General features: G+C 36.1%; 1 protein-coding gene across 1 annotated transcript in view; it reads right to left on the reverse strand.

The window, feature by feature from the left end:
* The window catches only part of LOC149776213 (uncharacterized), a 138,890-nt gene that overhangs the window by 18,371 nt on the left and 99,411 nt on the right, over positions 1 to 21,108 (reverse strand). Inside the window, exon 6 of the mRNA XM_089942617.1 lies at positions 17,971 to 19,893. Coding sequence (XP_089798743.1) covers positions 17,971 to 19,893 — 1,923 coding nt within the window. The remainder of the gene's footprint in view (positions 1 to 17,970; positions 19,894 to 21,108) is intronic.

A 21,108-nucleotide genomic window follows, 5' to 3' on the forward strand; every position in this document is an offset into this window, starting at 1 on the left:
TAGAAAAGTAAATTTGTTGAATATTTGTCATTTTTATCCATTTGCATATTAAAAATTGGGACAATGAAAATCTTCCTGATTTAAAGTAAAAACTTATGACCCAATTTGGCAAGCTCCTGATGCTAACCTCCCTTTTGTGTCACATGGATGTGAAATGGGGGTCAAAGTGGGGTATATATGATCATTGTGTTGCCTACTGCATCAGTTACTTAATACCCAACACTAGGAAGTTGACTGTCTTCCTGCCTGGACTATGTAGTTTGCAATCCTGCTCTTGGTGGATAGATCAATTTCACATGTGCCAAGTGTGAAGGTGGAGAATCTCTGGATTTTTGCACAGGAATGACCCATTCTGTTGTGACAGCAAATCCCTTCTCAGTGGTAACTTCCCTGGGAGCACTGACCAACATGTTCAGACTACTGAACCACAAATGTTGGACCCACAGTGAGGCTATGGGATGAGCCATGATGTTTAAGTCCTGAATGTGAAGAACTTGTGCCATTATTCTGAAAAGTGTTAAGGCAATCCCACTTCAGATTAAAGACATCCACCACCCATGCATTCTGGTTTGGAGCTGGAGAGACATAAAGTGGCTATTTGTTGTTCAACTTGCAAACAAGTTGACCACAGACCTCTGCACTGTTATAAAAATCTCTCTGCTACTGACCGGTTCAGGGAACTGACCGATTTGCTGTACGTGTCTAGACAAGCTGTTAGGTAGGATATTTCTCTTGCCTGGAATTAATCACACTCTGAGAGTGATCCCTTCCAAAGCTGTCCATCTGAGAATGCTCTAGACCTTCAAGCAAAAGGAAGGGGCATGAGTGTTTCCTTGACATATGAGGTATGTCACACCCAAGCAAAATTCTTTGGGCAACAAAGACACATCAACCACAAGGAAAAGCATGATATTCTGAATGATGACTAGAGCATTGGACTGGGACTGTGCTTTTTTTGGTTCAAGGATCCCATTTACTGTTTGGAACGAATTCACTTTGACTGGGAACTAGTGCCAGAAAAAGTGAATACAATGTAACAATAATTTGTAATGTATTAGTGCTATTAAATGAATTTACTTGGCCTTGTCCTATTACCAGTACATAACTAACATAAGGTACCTTATATACTAATATCTACCTGGTACTGAGTTGCCTTGACCTAACCTACCTAACAGTGAGTGGCCTTGACCTAATCTACTTGGTAGTGAGTTGCCTTGACCTAAACTACCTGGTACTGAGTTGCCTTGACCTAACGAACCTGGAAATGGCATTGACCTAACCTACATGGTATTGATTGGCCTTGACCTAACCTACCTGGTAGTGAGTGGCCTTGACCTAGCCTACCTGTCAGTGATTGGCCTTGACCTAATTCTGTAACCACAAAATGTGATGCACAGTAGTGAGATGTGCATCATACACAAATACTGTACAGTATATTTTTTCAACTATTCTGTGAAACAGTCACTCATTTATTGAATATAATAAACCTTCAGCAGCAATACCTGACACAATATTTTCAGACCTTTTTCAGCAGTCAACTCATGCACAAGCTCAAAGTCATTAGATTCTGACAGTCTGTAACTCTGACTAACATTAATACTCAATGATATTCCTAATTTGTGTCCCTCTCCTTCACCATTAAATTTCACTGACAGATGTACTTGAATTATTGTGTCTAATTTGAGTTTGAGTATGTTTGCATGGGCTCAGGTTCAGTATTCTTGAAACTTTCTAGCAACAAACTCATACTATAACTCATGCCCAAAATGCCCAAAAATGCCCAAAACTCATGCTGAAAGCCCCAAATTAGATACAATACTTCAGTTACAATCGTATAATAAAATGACTGGATTTCAGTAGAGAAACCTGAAGTTAAGAAAACTGTGAAAGTTATATAGTTTTTATTCTAAAGAGAACAAAAGACTTGCATGCTTTTTGAATTTTGAGCTTCAGATTGAATTTCTTTGTGTAAAAATTTGAGAATTACACAACCCATACATCCAAATTTATATTTTAAACACTAAACTCCATTTAACAAATGAACTACACAATCTGCTCATCCCAATTTATGTTGATTACACAAAACTCCATGTACTAAATGAACATCACCCACCCATATGAATTTATGTTTAGAACATTGAACTCCCTGTACTATTTGAACTACATTACCCAACCATCCCAGTTTATGTTTATGTTTACAACACTTAACTCCACATACATTTACTTAATGAACCACATAACCCACCCATCCCAGTTTATGTTTACAACACTGAACTCAATACGAACTACATAACCCACCCATCCCAGTTTATGTTTACAAAATTGAACTCCATAACTAAATGAACTACATAACCCACACATCCCAATTGTTTACAACACTGAACTCCATATACTAAATGAACTACTAAATGAACTACATAACCCACCCATCCCAATTTATGTTTATAACACTGTTATCCATATACTAAATGAACTACATAACCCACCCATCCCAATTTATGTTTATAACACTGTTATCCATATACTAGATGAACTACTAAATGAACTACATAATCCACCCATCCCAATTTATGTTTATAACACTGTTATCCATATACTAAATGAACTACTAAATGAACTACATAACCCACCCATCCCAATTTGTTTACAACACTGTTCTCCATATAGTACATGAACTACTAAATAAACTACATAATCCACCATCCCAATTTATGTTGACAACACAAAACTCCATGTACTAAATGAACTATATAATCTGCCATCCCCATTTATGCTGCAACACTGAACTCCATATACTGAATGAACTACATCACCCACCCATATGAATTTATGTTTAGAACATTGAACTCCCTGTACTATTTGAACTACATAACCCACCCATCCCAGTTTATGTTTACAACACTTAACTCCACATACATTTACTTCATGAACCACACAACCCACCCATCCAAACTGTTTACAACACTGAGCTCCGTATACATGTACTAAATAACTACATAACCCACACATCCCAATTTGTATGCTTCAACACTTGATTCCATGAACATGAAACAAAATAATACTACGAAATATTTCTAAAATCCATATATACATCATAGCAAAAATGGTGTCAATAGGCAAATAAATACTGCATATACCCCTACATAAGTCAATTCCAACTACAAAGAACAAAAATCCCTGATCTGCCCTCCCACAATGTATTGGCAGACCTGGATCTACTGATTATTCCTAACAGCATAGACCAAGATGGTCAACTAACTGTAAAAAATGTCTAATGCAACATTACTAATTAACTAATTGTAAACTAAATGCTTACTTTATTGCATAACATCTTTCTTGACTTTCTAAACTATTTTCCCTGATTCAGTTCCCTTGGTAAATTTATGAAAATAAATGTATGAAATTACTATGCTACTGAAAAGTTGTGTGAATTATGTTCGAATGTCATTGTTAGACCTAGAATTCCAAGGGCAGGGGACATTGTGCCCCTATCCACCAAATTAGGAAAAATACAATTTTAAAGGGGCAAATGAAAATAGCTTGCAGTACTTTATCATTAGTGGTGTTAATAATATGAGATACTCTTGTGCTTTGATAGTTTTGCCACTTAGACTTTGTCTGCATTGTGCATATTATTACAGTTCTGCCACCCAGACTTTGTCTCCATTGTATTATCACAGTTCTGCCACCCAGACTTTGTCTGCATTGTACTATCATAGTTCTGCCACCTTGACTTTATCTACATTGTACCACTGTAATTTTGCCACCTTGACTCTGTCTGCATTGTACCATTGTAGTTTTGCCACTTTGACTTTGTCTACATTCTGCTATCATCTTTTATTTGGACACTTGCATTTTGTGATACACATTTTATTAAGTAATTAATAAAAACATTGAAATGCTTTAAATATTTGCTTCACCTGAAATGAGCTGCATTATAGCAATTTCCGCACTGGATCATGCTCATTATTCATAATTCACTCATTATCCACCAGTACTTAACATAGTAATTCTCTATTTCTGAATTAACAGTATCTTTCTTTTTAAATTTTTGTTTTAAATAACTGATTGAATATTTCCATAAACTTTGAATTATTTTTCATTAATTCAACCAATTATATCAATGAAACTGTCATTACTGTCAGTGTGCCTTCAATCTGGAGCAGCTGTCAAATACTCTATTTTGTACTTGAAGACTACCTGGTAGCACAAACCTTACAAGTTTTAGTTGAAATATATATTGATTTAAAATTGATATCAACTGCCATCTCACAGATTTTATTGCCTTTAGTGACTTTGGTCACTGTTGTAGTCAACAGAGACCTAGATTGACATGCAATAAAGAAAATCAGTAGGCATCTCTTTTAATGAAGTGGGTAACGGCCTAAATTAGGAGGAGAGGGGTGTTCCTGGAAAAGCCTCTGCACAGCAGGACAATCAGCATTAATGCTTTACTAATTAATGTCAGGCCTATCTCTTGGCACACCAGCTTGGGAAACTGCTCTGTGGGAAGATCTTCAAGAACCAAACATGAGCTATAATGAAAGAGTAATGTTTGAAGTTTAGCACAGCAAACCCTTGTGATTGCAACTTATGATCATCTTGAGGTTGTACTGGAACACAGGTCTTGAATAATAAAAGCAAGATCTCTTTGAGATGTTTGAGATCTAAAAAGATGGGTGCAGACATTGGTCTTTAAAGTTTTGAAATGGAGTACTTGGTCTTTTCTAGTGGTGGTACAGCAGGTTGGAATGAGTACAGTCAAATTGCCCTTGAAGCTCTCCGTAATGCCCTTTCCAGGGTGCAATATATCCAGCCTAGTAGAGCCTTACATTGAGATAGGGAGGTTCTAGAGTAGAGAACATTTTGTCTTTCTATTTATCCACTTGTCTCTCCATTCTGACTTCTTGTAACCACCCCAACACTACAAACCCTACACATAATCTAATGCCAGCTGGGCACAGGCAGCTAATTCAGTTAATTTAATTCCCACAAAATGTAATGTTTACGTTTTGCCAAATGATATTCTGTCATGGTAAGACATGTAAAACATGCTCACTGCCAATGCAGTATGTATTCATGAGGAAACTTTAAAAATGATGAAAATGACATGATGCATAGCTTGTTTCTATGAAAAATGTATGCTCACTACAAAAATCTGTCACAGTACGAGTCTCTCTGCTTACATCCAGAAGTACCTGTCCAGTGACATCAATAAAATTAAAGTAATTTAGGTTCAATGCTTCTATTACACAATTTACCTATGTGTGTGTGCATATATATATATATATATATATATATATATATATATATATATATATATATATATATATATATATATATATATATATATACACGCGTTTCATTTAAAATGTTCTACTAGCCAAAAATAATTTTTAGCATTTCAAGACAAGACATTAACTTCTTTTTACTGATGAGTGTTGAAACTCTCTCTGATATTCTTGAACAATAAGATTTTCAAATTGGCCATTGTGGCAGCCATACTAGACAAACTGATTCATTCAAGACAAACTGGACACCATAAGAAAATATTTTATGAAACCTCACATTTATCTCACCATTCATTCAGGAGGATTAGTGGCAAGATTTTCAATATGTTCATTGTGGCAGCCATATTTCAGATAAAATCAGCATCATTTTCGTTTAGGACCACTAGATATCACAATTAGTCTTCTGGTGAAAATCCCAATGTTGATATGACATTCCATTTAAAAGTAGCAAAGATTTTCAAGATGGTTGCCATGGTGACCCATTTGGATGTTAGCCTGGCACCATTTTCATTTAGTACAAACCAGACATCATAAAAAGTCTTTCAGTGAAAACTGTATGCATATACGACTATCTATACAGGTGGATTAACAATAGTAAAATTTTCAAGATGGCTGTTGTGGTGGCCATACTGGATGCCTGGGTGGCTTAATTTTCATTTAGACCAACTACATATCAAAAGAAGTCTTCTTCTGAAATCCCCATGCTAATTTGACTTTTGACTCAGGAGGAGTATCAATTACAAGATTTTTAAGATGGCTGACATGGTGGCCATATTGGATGTCAGAACAGCACCATTTGCACGTAAGACTGACTAGACATTAGAAAATCATTTCAGACAGAACTCCATGATGATATGACCATCCATTCAGGAGGAGTAGCAATAACCAGATTTTCATGATGGCCTTGGTAGTGGCCAAAACGGAAGTCTCATTATATCTATTTTCATTTAGGACCAACTACACATCCATGTTAATATGACTTGCTGTTCAGGAGGAGATAACAAGATTTTCATGAATGCATAATGAATCTTTCATTAAGACCATTTTTTTCCTTCAGGTTTGTAGTAGCGGTTTATGGTCCCACAGCACATGTGGTGCCAAGAAAAGGTTAAGTTAAAAAAATATAAAAATAAATTGTACATAAAATTAGGAAGTTGAACCCTTCCAAATGATGAAAAATTCAGTACAACAGGATTAAATATACAGTGTAAAGATATTAAAATTATGTCCAATATATATCTAGAATAACATAAAGGCAACATGTGTAAAATATTTAAAACAAAATTTAAATTTGTTGTAATAAACTGCATTCTCTTGAAAAGTGCAAGATTTTCTCAACTGGATTGTCCTCATACTGTTTCAAAATACTTCTGTTACAAAGGATGGAAATTGATACATTAAAGAAATGAGCTCTGCTGTCAGTGGACATTGACAGGGCACACACTGGCTGAGGTTCACCTTTCATGAGGTATGCATGAGTCATGTATCTGTGTGTGATACATGATTAGCATATTACCACTTTATTTTACGATTTGTTTTGTATGAGGGATGCCAGTCACAGTAGTAGGTTGAATGCTTTTAAGTTTCCTTGTGGAATTTTCAGTCAACATAATTTTCCAAGCATGATGAACATGCTGTCTTGTACAATATTTGAGTCAGTACATGCAATCTTTGGAAATCAGTGACTGTAGCTTTGGCTGCACTTTCATTCTGCACTATTGGCTGCCAAATCACACTGGCATAATGGGTAATGACCCTTTATACCAATGTCGGTTGGCAGCCAACAGTGCAGAATAACTTTTCCAGACTGTACAAGAACATCCAATTTCAGATTGTGAATGACTTTCAACATGTAAAGGGAATCCATATAGATGATGTAATTTGTTTTTCATTAAGGACCAGCTACACATGACAAAAAGTCTTATTATGAAAACACCATGCTGACATACAAGACTTTCAAGATGTCTTCTGATGCAGCCATATTCAGTGTTGCAGCTAGGTTTGGCAAGAAAGGGGTCATTTGGCACCCTCCATTTGATGAAGTGGGTCAATGGTGTGATCATAATGGGCCAACAATAAGATATCATTTACATAGTCTATTATTAAAATTTCATGCTTGCAAAACCAGCTACCAGTAAATAACCATCTTTACTGTAGGATTCTCCTCTTTGATGCCTCTGTCCACAAGGCACTGAAGTCTAAGGGACAAGTCTGCAATTTTATGCCTCTTCAACATGAAAGTCATCAGGCATTGCATCCAAATTTGGGCATGTGGCTTCAGTATGATGAGACCTTGAATGAAGCAGACTTCCATGATATAATGTATAAGAGTTATAGCTCCTGACTGCACATACTCCTTACCTTGAATTTAATAGCTTTGTTGAATTTCAATCAAATTTGAAAGCTACTTCACAGTGACAAGAAATCCTGAGTTGGTCTGAGTTTCAGTGTTCAATGACATAATTTAAAAGAGTTGTGGCACCTGATTGCCTGACCTACTAACTTTGGCTTTTGCAGCATAACTTCACTAAGCTTTGCAACTGCTCAGGTGGCCTAGTGGTTAGAGTGTCCACCTCGGAAGTGGGAGGTCGTGGGTTTGAACCTCGGCTGAGCCATACCAATGACTTACAAATATGGTACTAACAGCTACCTCACTTGGCGCTCAGCGTTAAGAGGTTAGTATTAGGACTGGATAGCCTGGTGTCAGGATAATGTGACTGGGTGGGACATTATGCTACGTGTCTGCGGCATGATGCCCCAGTGCTAGACATCACTATAAACTGCCACACTGCAGACATCGTAGCGATATGACTTAAAAATTGTTAAAAGGTATGTTAAAAATCCTAATCACACACACACACACAGACACACACACACACAACTTTGTAGGATTTTCACCTAAGCTGATTGCCTGACCTACTAACTTTGGATTTTGCAGAATAACTTTAACATAAGCTTTTACGCTGCTTTATCTTGATGAAACATTTAATGAGTTTGAGTTCAAGTACTCCACAATATCATTTACAGAGTTATGGATCCTGTTTACATAACCTCTTGATTTTGGTTTCCACAACAGAACATTATTAAAGTTTGTTGAATTTCAACCAAATCTGTCACATCACTTTATAACACACACACACACAAAATTAAACTGGTTTTAATTATCATTTAGAAGGGTTATATATCTTGATCAACCAAATCTGTCACATCACTTTATGACAATAAACACTTGAATTGGTTTAAATTATCATTTAGAAGGGTTATATATCTTGATCAACCAAATCTGTCACATCACTTTATGACAAATACAAACCTGAATTGGTTTAAATTATCATTTAGAAGGGTTATATATCTTGATCAACCAAATCTGTCACATCACTTTATGACAAATACAAACTTGAATTGGTTTAAATTATCATTTAGAAGGGTTATATATCTTGATCAATCAAATCTGTCACATCACTTTATGACAAATACAAACTTGAATTGGTTTAAATTATCATTTAGAAGGGTTACATATCTTGACTAACCAAATCTGTCACATCACTTTATAACACACACACACACAAAATTAAACTGGTTTTAATTATCATTTAGAAGGGTTATATATCTTGATCAACCAAATCTGTCACATCACTTTATGACAATAAACACTTGAATTGGTTTAAATTATCATTTAGAAGGGTTATATATCTTGATCAACCAAATCTGTCATATCACTTTATGACAAATACAAACTTGAATTGGTTTAAATTATCATTTAGAAGGGTTATATATCTTGATCAACCAAATCTGTCACATCACTTTATGACAAATACAAACTTGAATTGGTTTAAATTATCATTTAGAAGGGTTATATATCTTGATCAATCAAATCTGTCACATCACTTTATGACAAATACAAACTTGAATTGGTTTAAATTATCATTTAGAAGGGTTACATATCTTGACTAACCAAATCTGTCATATCACTTTATGACAAACAAACACTTGAATTGGTTTAAATTATCATTTAGAAGGGTTATATATTTTGATCAACCAAATCTGTCACATCACTTTATAATAAAAAAAAAACCAATCTGAATTGGTTTAAATTATCATTTAGAAGGGTTATATATCTTGATCAACCAAATCTGTCATATCACTTTATGACAAATAAACACTTGAATTGGTTTAAATTATCATTTAGAAGGGTTATATATCTTGATCAACCAAATCTGTCACATCACTTTATGACAAATACAAACTTGAATTGGTTTAAATTATCATTTAGAAGGGTTATATATTTTGATCAACCAAATCTGTCACATCACTTTATGACAAATAAAAACTTGAATTGGTTTAAATTATCATTTAGAAGGGTTATATATCTTGATCAACCAAATCTGTCATATCACTTTAGAACACAAAAAAACTTAAATTGGTTAAAATTATCATTTAGAAGGGTTATATATCCTGATCAACCAAATCTGTCACATCACTTTATGACAAATACAAACTTGAATTGGTTTAAATTATCATTTAGAAGGGTTATATATCTTGATCAACCAAATCTGTCATATCACTTTATGACAAATACAAACTTGAATTGGTTTAAATTATCATTTAGAAGGGTTATATATCTAGATCAATCACTTTTCTTTATAACAAAACACCTTGAATCAGCTGAAATTATCATTTAGAAGGGTTATATATTATCTAGATCACCTGTTATCCTAACTTAACAGCAGAAATTAACTACAACTGGTGGATTTAAACCAAGTTATACTGATGAGACCATGTATGAGCTGTCCATGTCATCATTGAGAGTTTTGGCCCCTCAATGCCCATTTTCTCCAAACTTTGGATTTTCAAAAATTTTCTTCTGTTTAAGACCCTGCCCCAGAAATTGGAATGCCCTTTCCAATTTTACTCATCTCCTGTCGTTTGCCTTATCCCAATTCTGTGTGTGCATTGGATATGATTGGGGTAGAATCTGGATGTGCAAATCAGGTGCTACAAATTTTAAATAACCATCATTGCTGGGTCTGGGGGTTGTTTGACATAAATTCAAGATAACTCATTGTATAAGAGCAACGTGTCTGAGAAATGATATAAAGGTAAAACCTGTTATAACACAATGCTTGGTGACCAAAGAATAACATCTCAATATAAGTGGGATCGCGTTAACAAATTTTTCAAAAAACTTCCCCATAGAAAATGTGCATTGAAATTTCAATTTCATCAGTTATGACTAACCTCTTGATCATATAATCTGCTAGTGACATGAATAATTGGATTTTCCGATAGTATGCATTTGGGATATTAAAAAGATAGGTCACCTTTAAATTAAAAAAATGGAAGCCATGCTGCCATCGCATTATAAGTGAAATCGCATTATAATGAATCATGCTATAATGGGTTCTACCTGTATATTTAAGCATCAACTGGAGTGTCAATAGGATATTATCATACAATCTGTCCTTCCATACTTACGTGTTAGGTAATTAAACTCTTCCTACATTGACCGAGATAGATGTGTGTTTGTGTGTGTAAGTCTGAACAAGATCCAAGGTCAAACCCTGGAGACATACAATTGTGGTCCCTGAAGTCACCACTTAAACTACAGTAATACCTCGTGCATTCGTGTTTCTGGATTCGTGAATTCACGGATTCGCAAAATTTTCATTGGTACCCTCTACGTTCATGTTTTCTTTATTTTATTGAACTGTACCTTCATTGTTGTTGTTGCAGGGTTTAATGCCATTTTTCAGCACACGATAGGCTATGCATGGCGGACAGTATTAATGGTGGAGGAAGAACCCGGGAAGACCCCGGAAAGAACCACCAACCCACGAGAAGCTACTGGCAAGCTTTCTCACATACCTACATGGCTGAATCCGAGACTCGAACCCACACAGGCAGAGGTGAGATGGCAGTGATCCGTAACGGAGAGCGCTTTAGACCACTTGTCCACTCGGGGCCCCCTGTACCTTCATTATATGACTTCTGTGACGTATGAAGTTAACCTAGTTTACTTTCCTGACAATGACAAAGAAAACGTCAGTCATTAAGTTTACAGTCCCATTCGTTACTTGGTTTTACCTTACTGTGAGTGCAAAAGAAAACGGCAGCCAATGAATTAGTATAGGGGTAATATTAGTATACATGTACCATATTGTAAATGCGCTAGTGTGGCAAATACCCATTAGGCGATACTGTACTCTATTTTTACGTCAACCATTTATTTCTCTTTTTAAGGGTAATGTATTAAGCTAACTTTTAAATGAAATTAAAGTGTTCTGGGAGCATGATTTGGGTCATACTTAGGGTTTAAACCCTAGAAATAAGCATTTATTAGCATTTTTAGTGACTCGTACCAAACATTCGTGATTCGTCCTGATCTGCGACTGGTTCTGGAACCTAACCTCGTGAATGTTCGAGGTATTACTGTATTTATATACCCAAACAATAACCATATTCAGAGAAACATGTCTTGAGAGACATCTGCTATGAGAGACCACCTGTTTTGAGAGACCAGGATCTCCATGCACATATTTATTGATTATATAGTGCTATGACCTGTTATGAGAGACCACCTGTCTTGAGAGACCAATATTTTTTGGCAGAAGAAGCGGTCTTTCAAGACAGGTTCTACTGTACACCAAGAGCTTCTTGTAGGTCAGTGGTTCTTTCCAGGGTTTTCCCGGGTTCTTCCTCCACCAATTATACTGGCCACCATGTATACCCTATCTTGTGCTGAAAAATGGTGTTAAACCCTATAACAACAACAACAACAACAATAATAACCATATACATGCACATACTGATACACTTATTAGGTGTATCAAGATTACTTCAAATATGCAGATGACTTTTGTCCCTGGGTCTATTCTTATAACCAGGCACTTAGATATTCCCGTTCCACTAAACCACATTGCTGGGGTTGTAACATCAAAATGAATTACATCATCACCCTATAACTGAGACCCCGAGTGGCCGAGTGGTCTAAAGTGCTCACTGTTATGGATCACTGTCATCTCACCTCTATTAGCGTGGATTCGAGTCTCAGATTCAGTCAATGTGAGTATGTGAGAAAGCTTGCCAGTAGCTTCTCTTGGGCTGGTGGTTCTTTCTGGGGGTTTTCCCAGGTTCTTCATCCACCATTTATACTGGCCACATAGCCTAATTTGTGCTGAAAAATGGCGTTAAACCCTACAACAACGACAACAATCACCCTGTAACTATAATCAAACTTACTGGGGATTACAAATTAAATTTATCATTAGCCATAGGGGCCATCTCTAACTCCCAGAGATTAAGTCTTTGTACACTCAGTGAGCATGAAATGATGAATTTATGCATGCAAGTTATATTGGCCCTGGGTCAAAACTTAAAAACTATAAAGATACCCGACCTATCATTATGCACTAACTACTAGGTATGAAGGATAAATTCTGATATATATGAAAATAAAATTGGGCCCTGGAGTCTATTCATAACATCAAGGACTTGTGATTTGCATTTATCACAATGTACAGATCATGTTGTTGCATTCTATGTGCTTTAAGTTCTTGCATTTTAGACTGTTTTCTGCATTTATTCAAAAAATTATACGAAACTGAACCATGTAAAGGATATCTTGCGTATTTTATTATAAGAGAGCATTTTAAATACCATATTTACTCGCTTACAAGTCAAATCAGACTGCAAACAAGAAATATCCCGCTATTCTGCAGCATTATGCACCTGCAGATCAGGGTCTGTATTGTTTATTCTACTGATTACTCCTAACTGCACAGACACAGATTGATGGTGCAATATGCAATGCAGATCTGGGTCTGTGCATTTTGCAGTTTGACTTAACATCAAAGTACAAATGATATGTAAAATACCTGTCTTCAGCCATAATGAATAATAAGTGTTCTCAGGAACCTTGTGTTTAATCTGCATCCATGTGCTCATGTATACCCCCATATATATCAAACTTCCCAAAACATCAACACAAAAATTTGATGATGATGCTACTGTCATCACAGGCACCAGGAAAATGATGGCTGTGTCTCACTATGCTTATACAGGTAAAATACAGGTAAGGCAATTCATGAGTAATACTGGATATTAGTCTATTAGAGTAATGCAAGTTTACTGCATCAAAGCATCGTGATCTTAATGACCTGGGATTTACAGAAATTTTCAGAGTGACTGGTTTAAACTGGTAAGGAAACTGAAAAGTACATTTATAACAAATAGATCTAGTCATTTAGCCTTCTCACTATCAAATGGCCACCCACTAAATTACCATCTGCCTTTTCATCTGACCTATTTTTTTCTCTTTTCTCAAAGATTGTTTATTGGTTGCAAAGTGTTTAAGCTTGTACTTTTCAGCTTCAATCTTTTATTACAAAAGATAAAAAAAGCTGGTAATTAGTGTTTTTAGGTGCACAATGGAGAAGATGAATTAACATTTTTTCAAGGTTGGAAGAGAACAGCCCATGCATTCTCCAATCTTTCTGAACATTAAATTAAATTTCGATTTGTGTGAAAATTGTAATATTCTGTACGATATACTCGCTTATTAGTCAAGTCAAACTTGCAAACTGCACAGACTCAGATCTGCTGGCACATAATGCATAATGCACATGCATATCTGGATCTATGCATTTTGTTAGGAGTAATCAGTAGAACAAACAACACAGACCCTGATCTGCAGGTGCATTATGCTATGGCAGAACAGCTCTTTGTTGTTTGCAGTTTGATTCAACTTATAAGCAATTATATATGGTAACTTGAAAAGGAAAAAAGCTATCATGGGCAGATTTGACTGCAATGCTAAATTTCAATGACTGATGTGCTTTACATAAAGCCCAGGCTTAAAACGTTTTGAAAAAAAAAAATTGCACATTGTCATGAATTCTATAGACTAGAATGATAATACTTTTGTATTGTTCAGGAAAAAATTCACTCATCCTTGCCCACCAAACACTTGTCATGACAAAGCAAACAAGTCAATATTTCTGAACCCAAAGCAGATTCTTTTTAATGAGTACAGATTGCTTTTTTGTGATGCCCTGCCCAGATGCTGCCTGCATTGTAAATTATACTTTATGTCATGAACCAAAACAGAGCCAAAGATGCTGAGAACTAATTTTAAAGTTCATTGAAATTAAAAAGTTGTAACCAGATCTGCTTGTGCCGGAAGAGTGCTGTAATATAAAAGTGCCTTGAACAACGGCTAGAAAAAACCCCAAGGTAAATGAAGATGGGTGCAGTCACTAAAATTACATGTGCACTTTGGAATGGAGGGATTGGCACTTCTCTGAGGAAGGAGTAAGAGTTCTTTTGGGGTTTCTTGCTGTTGAATATGGTCTTTCTAATATTCCTACCTAAATTCCTTGATGCAAAAGAACTTGCCCAATTTATTTTCCATTTTCAAAACCTGTGGATTACGTTTTGATATTTTCTGCTTTTATTTATGTTCTTACTATTTAATTTCATACCTGTGTAGATTTACTTTAAAGTTCTTCATGATAGGATTTGTAAAAATGGTATATCCTGAAGATTTTATTTACGAATGAACATGTTAGAAAGAGGGCTCACATGTCTTCTAAAAAAAAAAATCAAAAACATTTACTGACAATGTCAGGTCTATCAATTAGCTTATCAGCATGCAAACATGGATTAAGCCAGTGCGTATGGATTTGCACTCATACATTTGAAGTTCATTGCATCAAAATAGCTGTGATCAAAAGTTGAAAACTTATTAGGATCTACTGAGGGTAGATATTGGTATAGTTCCATATTAGATAATCTCATTCCATACTGAACTGAATGTTGATATAGGTAGAGTTCCCTATTAGATGGTCTTATGCCATACTGAACTGAGTGTTGATATGGGTAGAGTTCCATATGAGATGGTCTTATGCCATACTGAACTGAGTGTTGATATGGGTAGAGTTCCATATGAGATGGTCTTATGCCATACTGAACTGAGTGTTGATATGGGTAGAGTTCCATATGAGATGGTCTTATGCCATACTGAACTGAGTGTTGATATGGGTAGAGTTCCATATGAGATGGTCTTATGCCATACTGAAGTGAGTGTTGATATGGGTAGAGTTCCATATGAGATGGTCTTATGCCATACTGAACTGAGTGTTGATATGGGTAGAGTTCCATATGAGATGGTCTTATGCCATACTGAACTGAGTGTTGATATGGGTAGAGTTCCATATGAGATGGTCTAATGGCATACTGAACTGAGTGTTGATATGGGTAGAGTTCCATATGAGATGGTCTAATGCCATACTGAACTGAGTGTTGATATGGGTAGAGTTCCATATGAGATGGTCTTATGCCATACTGAACTGAGTGTTGATATGGGTAGAGTTCCATATGAGATGGTCTAATGCCATACTGAACTGAGTGTTGATATGGGTAGAGTTCCATATGAGATGGTCTTATGCCATACTGAACTGAGTGTTGATATGGGTAGAGTTCCATATGAGATGGTCTAATGGCATACTGATCTAAAGGTTGATATGGGTAGAGTTATATATATTAGATGGTCTTATGCCATAATAAACTGAGGGTTGATATGGGTTGAGTTATATATATTAGATGGTCTTATGCCATAATAAACTGAGGGTTGATATGGGTTGAGTTCCATATGAGATGGTCTAATGGCATACTGAACTGAGTGTTGATATGGGTAGAGTTCCATATGAGATGGTCTAATGGCATACTGAACTGAGTGTTGATATGGGTAGAGTTCCATATGAGATGGTCTAATGCCATACTGAACTGAGTGTTGATATGGGTAGAGTTCCATATGAGATGGTCTTATGCCATACTGAACTGAGTGTTGATATGGGTAGAGTTCCATATGAGATGGTCTAATGGCATACTGATCTAAAGGTTGATATGGGTAGAGTTATATATATTAGATGGTCTTATGCCATAATAAACTGAGGGTTGATATGGGTTGAGTTATATATATTAGATGGTCTTATGCCATAATAAACTGAGGGTTGATATGGGTTGAGTTCCATATGAGATGGTCTTATGCCATACTGAACTGAGTGTTGATATGGGTAGAGTTCCATATGAGATGGTCTAATGGCATACTGATCTAAAGGTTGATATGGGTAGAGTTATATATATTAGATGGTCTTATGCCATAATAAACTGAGGGTTGATATGGGTTGAGTTATATATATTAGATGGTCTTATGCCATAATAAACTGAGGGTTGATATGGGTAGAGTTATATATATTAGATGGTCTTATGCCATAATAAACTGAGGGTTGATATGGGTTGAGTTCCATATTAGCTGGTTTTATGCGACAATAAACTGAGGGTTTATATAGGATGAGTTCCATATTAGATGGTTTCATGCCACAATAAACTGAGGGTATATATGGGTAGAGTTCCATATTAGATGGTTTCATGCCATAATAAACTGAGGGTTTATATGGGTTGAGTTCCATATTAGATGGTTTCATGTCATAATAAACTGAGGGTTTATGTGGCTTGAGTTCCATATTAGATGGTCTTATGCATTAATAAACTGAGGGTTTATATGGGTAGAGTTCCATATTAGCTGGTCTTACGCCATAATAAACTGAGGGTTTATGTGGGTTGAGTTCCATATTAGATGGTCTTATGCCATAATAAACTGAGGGTTTATATGGGTAGAGTTCCATATTAGCTGGTCTTATGCCATAATAAACTGAGGGTTTATGTGGGTTGAGTTCCATATTAGATGGTTTCACGCCATAATAAACTGAGGGTTTATATGGGTTGAGTTCCATATTATATTGTCTTAAGCCATACTAAGAACAGAATAATGTGGGTTAAGCCAGCGGTGTGTATTAGGGCATCACGAAGAAAGGGGTAGTTATGGCAATAACTAAATTTAAGATAAACTTTCTCAACTCTGAAAAAATTAATTCCAACACCTATGTATACTATCTTCCAAAACACCTTGCACAGTAACTATGCATTTCTGTTAATGGTCATCTTTTTACCATTTATGCTAAAGATGCAAAATTGATGAACTTGCATGAATCTTCAAAATCATCCCTTAATTAAAGGGCTGAGATTTTATTTAGGGTCAGTCTGAACTTTAACCATCATTAAAAAAACAACTTGCATTTCATCAGGATCTGATTGGCTTCGGTAACAGACCTTATGTTTAGATTTAAACTTAGGCTTGGAAGATATCCATTTTGACTTCGATCTTTTGACTGGTCAAACTTTTGTCAGAAATTTCATCCTATCAGACTCCTATAATTTGAGACAAAATCTAAAATCAAGGACTCAGAACTCCAAAATTAGGAGTCATGTTTAGCCTCTTAATATCTTTGAAATCCAATATGTTATTAGACACATAAGTAATCAAATCAAATTGTACAGAATTTATTAATGAAGTTCGTATTTTGTGCTGAGTCAGTTTCATGACTGTGGTCTGGTCACACATGAAAACTTAACCATCTAGAAACTATTACAAATTATTCCCAAACACAAATATAACTGTAAAATTTCACAAAAACTTTAAATATTGTACACAGCAGTTTTCAAAATTAGAAATCTGTGAAAAAATTAGCAATGTGAAAATTTTCTCATATCAAATCCAGCAACTTTCCCCACATACCAAAGCTCAAGTATTAAATCTATCCCTTATCAATAGAACACTTGCCATCTCGTCTCCTTCCTCCAAAGTCTTGGCCACAGGATCAACTGGACTTCTGTCTTTCTCAAATTGGGCTTCTTCAGTGTTTCCAAGATGACAGACATAAAGTGCCACCTCATGGTCAAGAAGTGCCTCCTGGTAGCGAATGTGGGCTGCTCTTAGTGTTGAACTGTGTAGTGATGCCACTGATGTCCTTGACACCGACCTCAAGGTACTGCCACCTGATTGGTCACAAAGTGTCAGCTGACCTCTTTGGGGAGTAGTCTTTGACTGTAAATGGGTTACCATGGTAACTGGGCATTCTGCCATATTTCCTCTTAAAGACAAGGAGCCTATAGACGGTGTGAGTGAAGTGTTCACAGATTTAAATGCTGTAGGAAATTTTTTGTCAGTCTTTTTGACTGGGGTCTCATGAACGTTTTCAAAAATTGACTGTGAATATGTCATGCATAGTTCAACTTTTCTTGAAAGATCAGCAATATTTTCAAAGTCAGTTGTTATGGTACTGTATGTTTTTGTAGCTGTCTCTGTAGCAATTTCTGCCTCTTGAACTTGTCCAGATTTCTCAATCTTTTGATGAATATCTTTTTCTTGCATGGCTTCAGCTGTGAATCTGGTCTCTAATGATTGGGATTCGACCTTGTCTTTGACTTCTGATGATACCAGTTCACTTTGTTGCTGCCTAGCAACACTTTTCATTGCAAGAGGTGTCCATATTGGCGCAGAAACTTTCTGAACACCACTAGGTTCTGGTGCCACATGTTTTCTAACAGGTGTAGGTGCATACCAGTCACCCTTCTCCTCCTCTATATTACCAATGCCAGCATTATGTCTTGACAATGAATTTGACCTGAGAGTGTTTGGGGTAATTTCTGGATGACCTTCCTCTGACCTTGACAATGAAGGCCTAGGTATTGATTGGAATTCTTGTTCTGAAGCTTTATGTTGTCTTGTGGTTTCTGATAGTGTCAACTTTTCAACATTTTCAACTTTGACACTGGAACATTGAGAGTGGTGAGCATCTGCAACTGTATTATCATCTCTGGAGGAGGACAGTTCCTCTGAAAAATGTGGAAACTCAACAAAAGGTTTCTGGATTTGAATTTTAACACCCTCACTATGTGTCTTAGGCACAGAAATTGATGTTTTACTATCCACAGAGGATAAAGCAGCACCAGACTTCACATTTTCTATTGTCTTTGTGTCCACTTTCACATTTCCATTAAAGTAGTCTGCATGGGTGTGCAAGTTTTCCCTGCTTATCTCAGAGTAAGATGCATAGTAATTCACATCTTCTTGTTTCAAAAAATTTCCAGTGACACTAATATATTCTGCATTCCTGTTTAAATTTTGCTGGACTTGCAACCTCTCCTTTATTTTTTCTTGAAACCAGAAGAGCTGTTCAGGAGTAAGATACTCAATCTGACTCAATAGTGAGCTACCATTTGCTTGATGATGACGAATATTGCTGGAAGTGGGATGTCTCAGTGAGGCTGGCTCAGCCCCAATGTGCGTAACTGGATTGGCAAGACTCATAATTCTGGTATCAGTGACTCCTGATTCACTCGCAGAAACAACTGTATTTGTAGTCTCACTTATGGCAGACTGAGCTAAGGTGTTTAATGAGGACTGGTTATCTAATGTATAGGACTGGACTTGTGTGCTACTGACACAGGTCTGGGTACCAGACCCAATAGATTGGTTTGATGCTACTTGTCTTAAATTTGACTGGTTCTGGGATTGTGCAACTTGGATATTGGACTGGGGTGGAGATATGGTCAAACAAGGGTGATTAATAATTTGCTGATGAAGATGATCATTTTGATGGGATGTATTTCTCTCTTCCAGTGGGATGTCTTCCTGCATTGCATGGTGTAAGCCTCTTACAGCTACCTTTCGTGCAGACCATGATTCTTTAATTTCAGCCTCCTGCAAAAGAAGTTTAAATTTGCTATTATGTTTCAAGCAAAAACATTTTAAGATTCATTTTTTTGTAAGGTAAGCTCAGTTTAACACTAGTGAATGGTAAAAGTAATAAATGAAGGATTAAGGTGGACAGATCAGTGCTGAGACTATTAGTCTTGCTCTTATAGTTTTATGTCTCATTAGATCCCTTCTGGGGTCAGTGATGTAGAACAGGCCAGATATATCCTCCTACATGTACTAAAAGGTGAATAATTAAGGCAGGAGCCACAGTGGCTGAAGATACACAGCCATGTCAATGTCAAACACGGCCATGTCAATGTCAAACACAACCATGTCAATGTCAAACACAGCCATGACATTGTCAAACACAGCCATGTCATTGTCAAACACAGCCATGTCAATGTCACACACAGCCATGACAATATCAAACACAGCCATGTCAATGTCAAACACAGCCATGTCAACATCAAACACAGCCATGTCAATGTCAAACACAGCCATGTCAACATCAAACATAGCTATATCAATGTTAAAGACAGCCATGTAAATACCTATCCTGGTCTTAAATAAAGTAACTGACTTTCACAAATTTAACACTATTATAGTTTTATTAAAGTATGGATTCCTATGGAGTTTTACAATGGTACTAAATTGGGTAAAGAAAAGCAGATGTCTGGTCTAATCATTATCAGTACATGGGGTAGTCCACATTTTGTCACAGCGATTGTCACATCATAGTGTACATGATTCAGTTTAAACTATATCAGACCTCTTTTGCTGGCCTCGTCTAAAATTGTTTATAATGTTTATGTACTTCAACAATGATTTACAGTTCATATATATAACGATCTTCCAAGTGAATTTTGATCAATGACGATCAAAATAATGTAAATAATGGGCATTTAAAGCTATGCATAATCGATTCTCAAAAGTGACACCTATATTTGAAATAGTCTGTATTGTACTAGATGCCTACATCTCCTGTATGACTAGTACTGTAGGCGTTGGTATCCCCTACTTGTCACCCAATGGGTTACAGTTTGAATCCTACCATCAGGTCAGCTTGGGTCAACTATTGTGATGCAATTCACTTTAATCCAAACCAAAATAAATTAATATTTCATCAGTAGGGGTGGATCTTAAATTTAAAGTCATATTGCTATATAATGTAAATATTTAATGATATAGTGCAATATTGTGTAAATGTGCAAAATTTTG

Source organism: Sinohyriopsis cumingii, chromosome 18 (genome assembly GCF_028554795.1).
Source record: "Sinohyriopsis cumingii isolate HCF-2022 chromosome 18, ASM2855479v2, whole genome shotgun sequence".
In the NCBI taxonomy this organism is placed as follows: Eukaryota; Metazoa; Mollusca; class Bivalvia; order Unionida; family Unionidae; genus Sinohyriopsis; species Sinohyriopsis cumingii.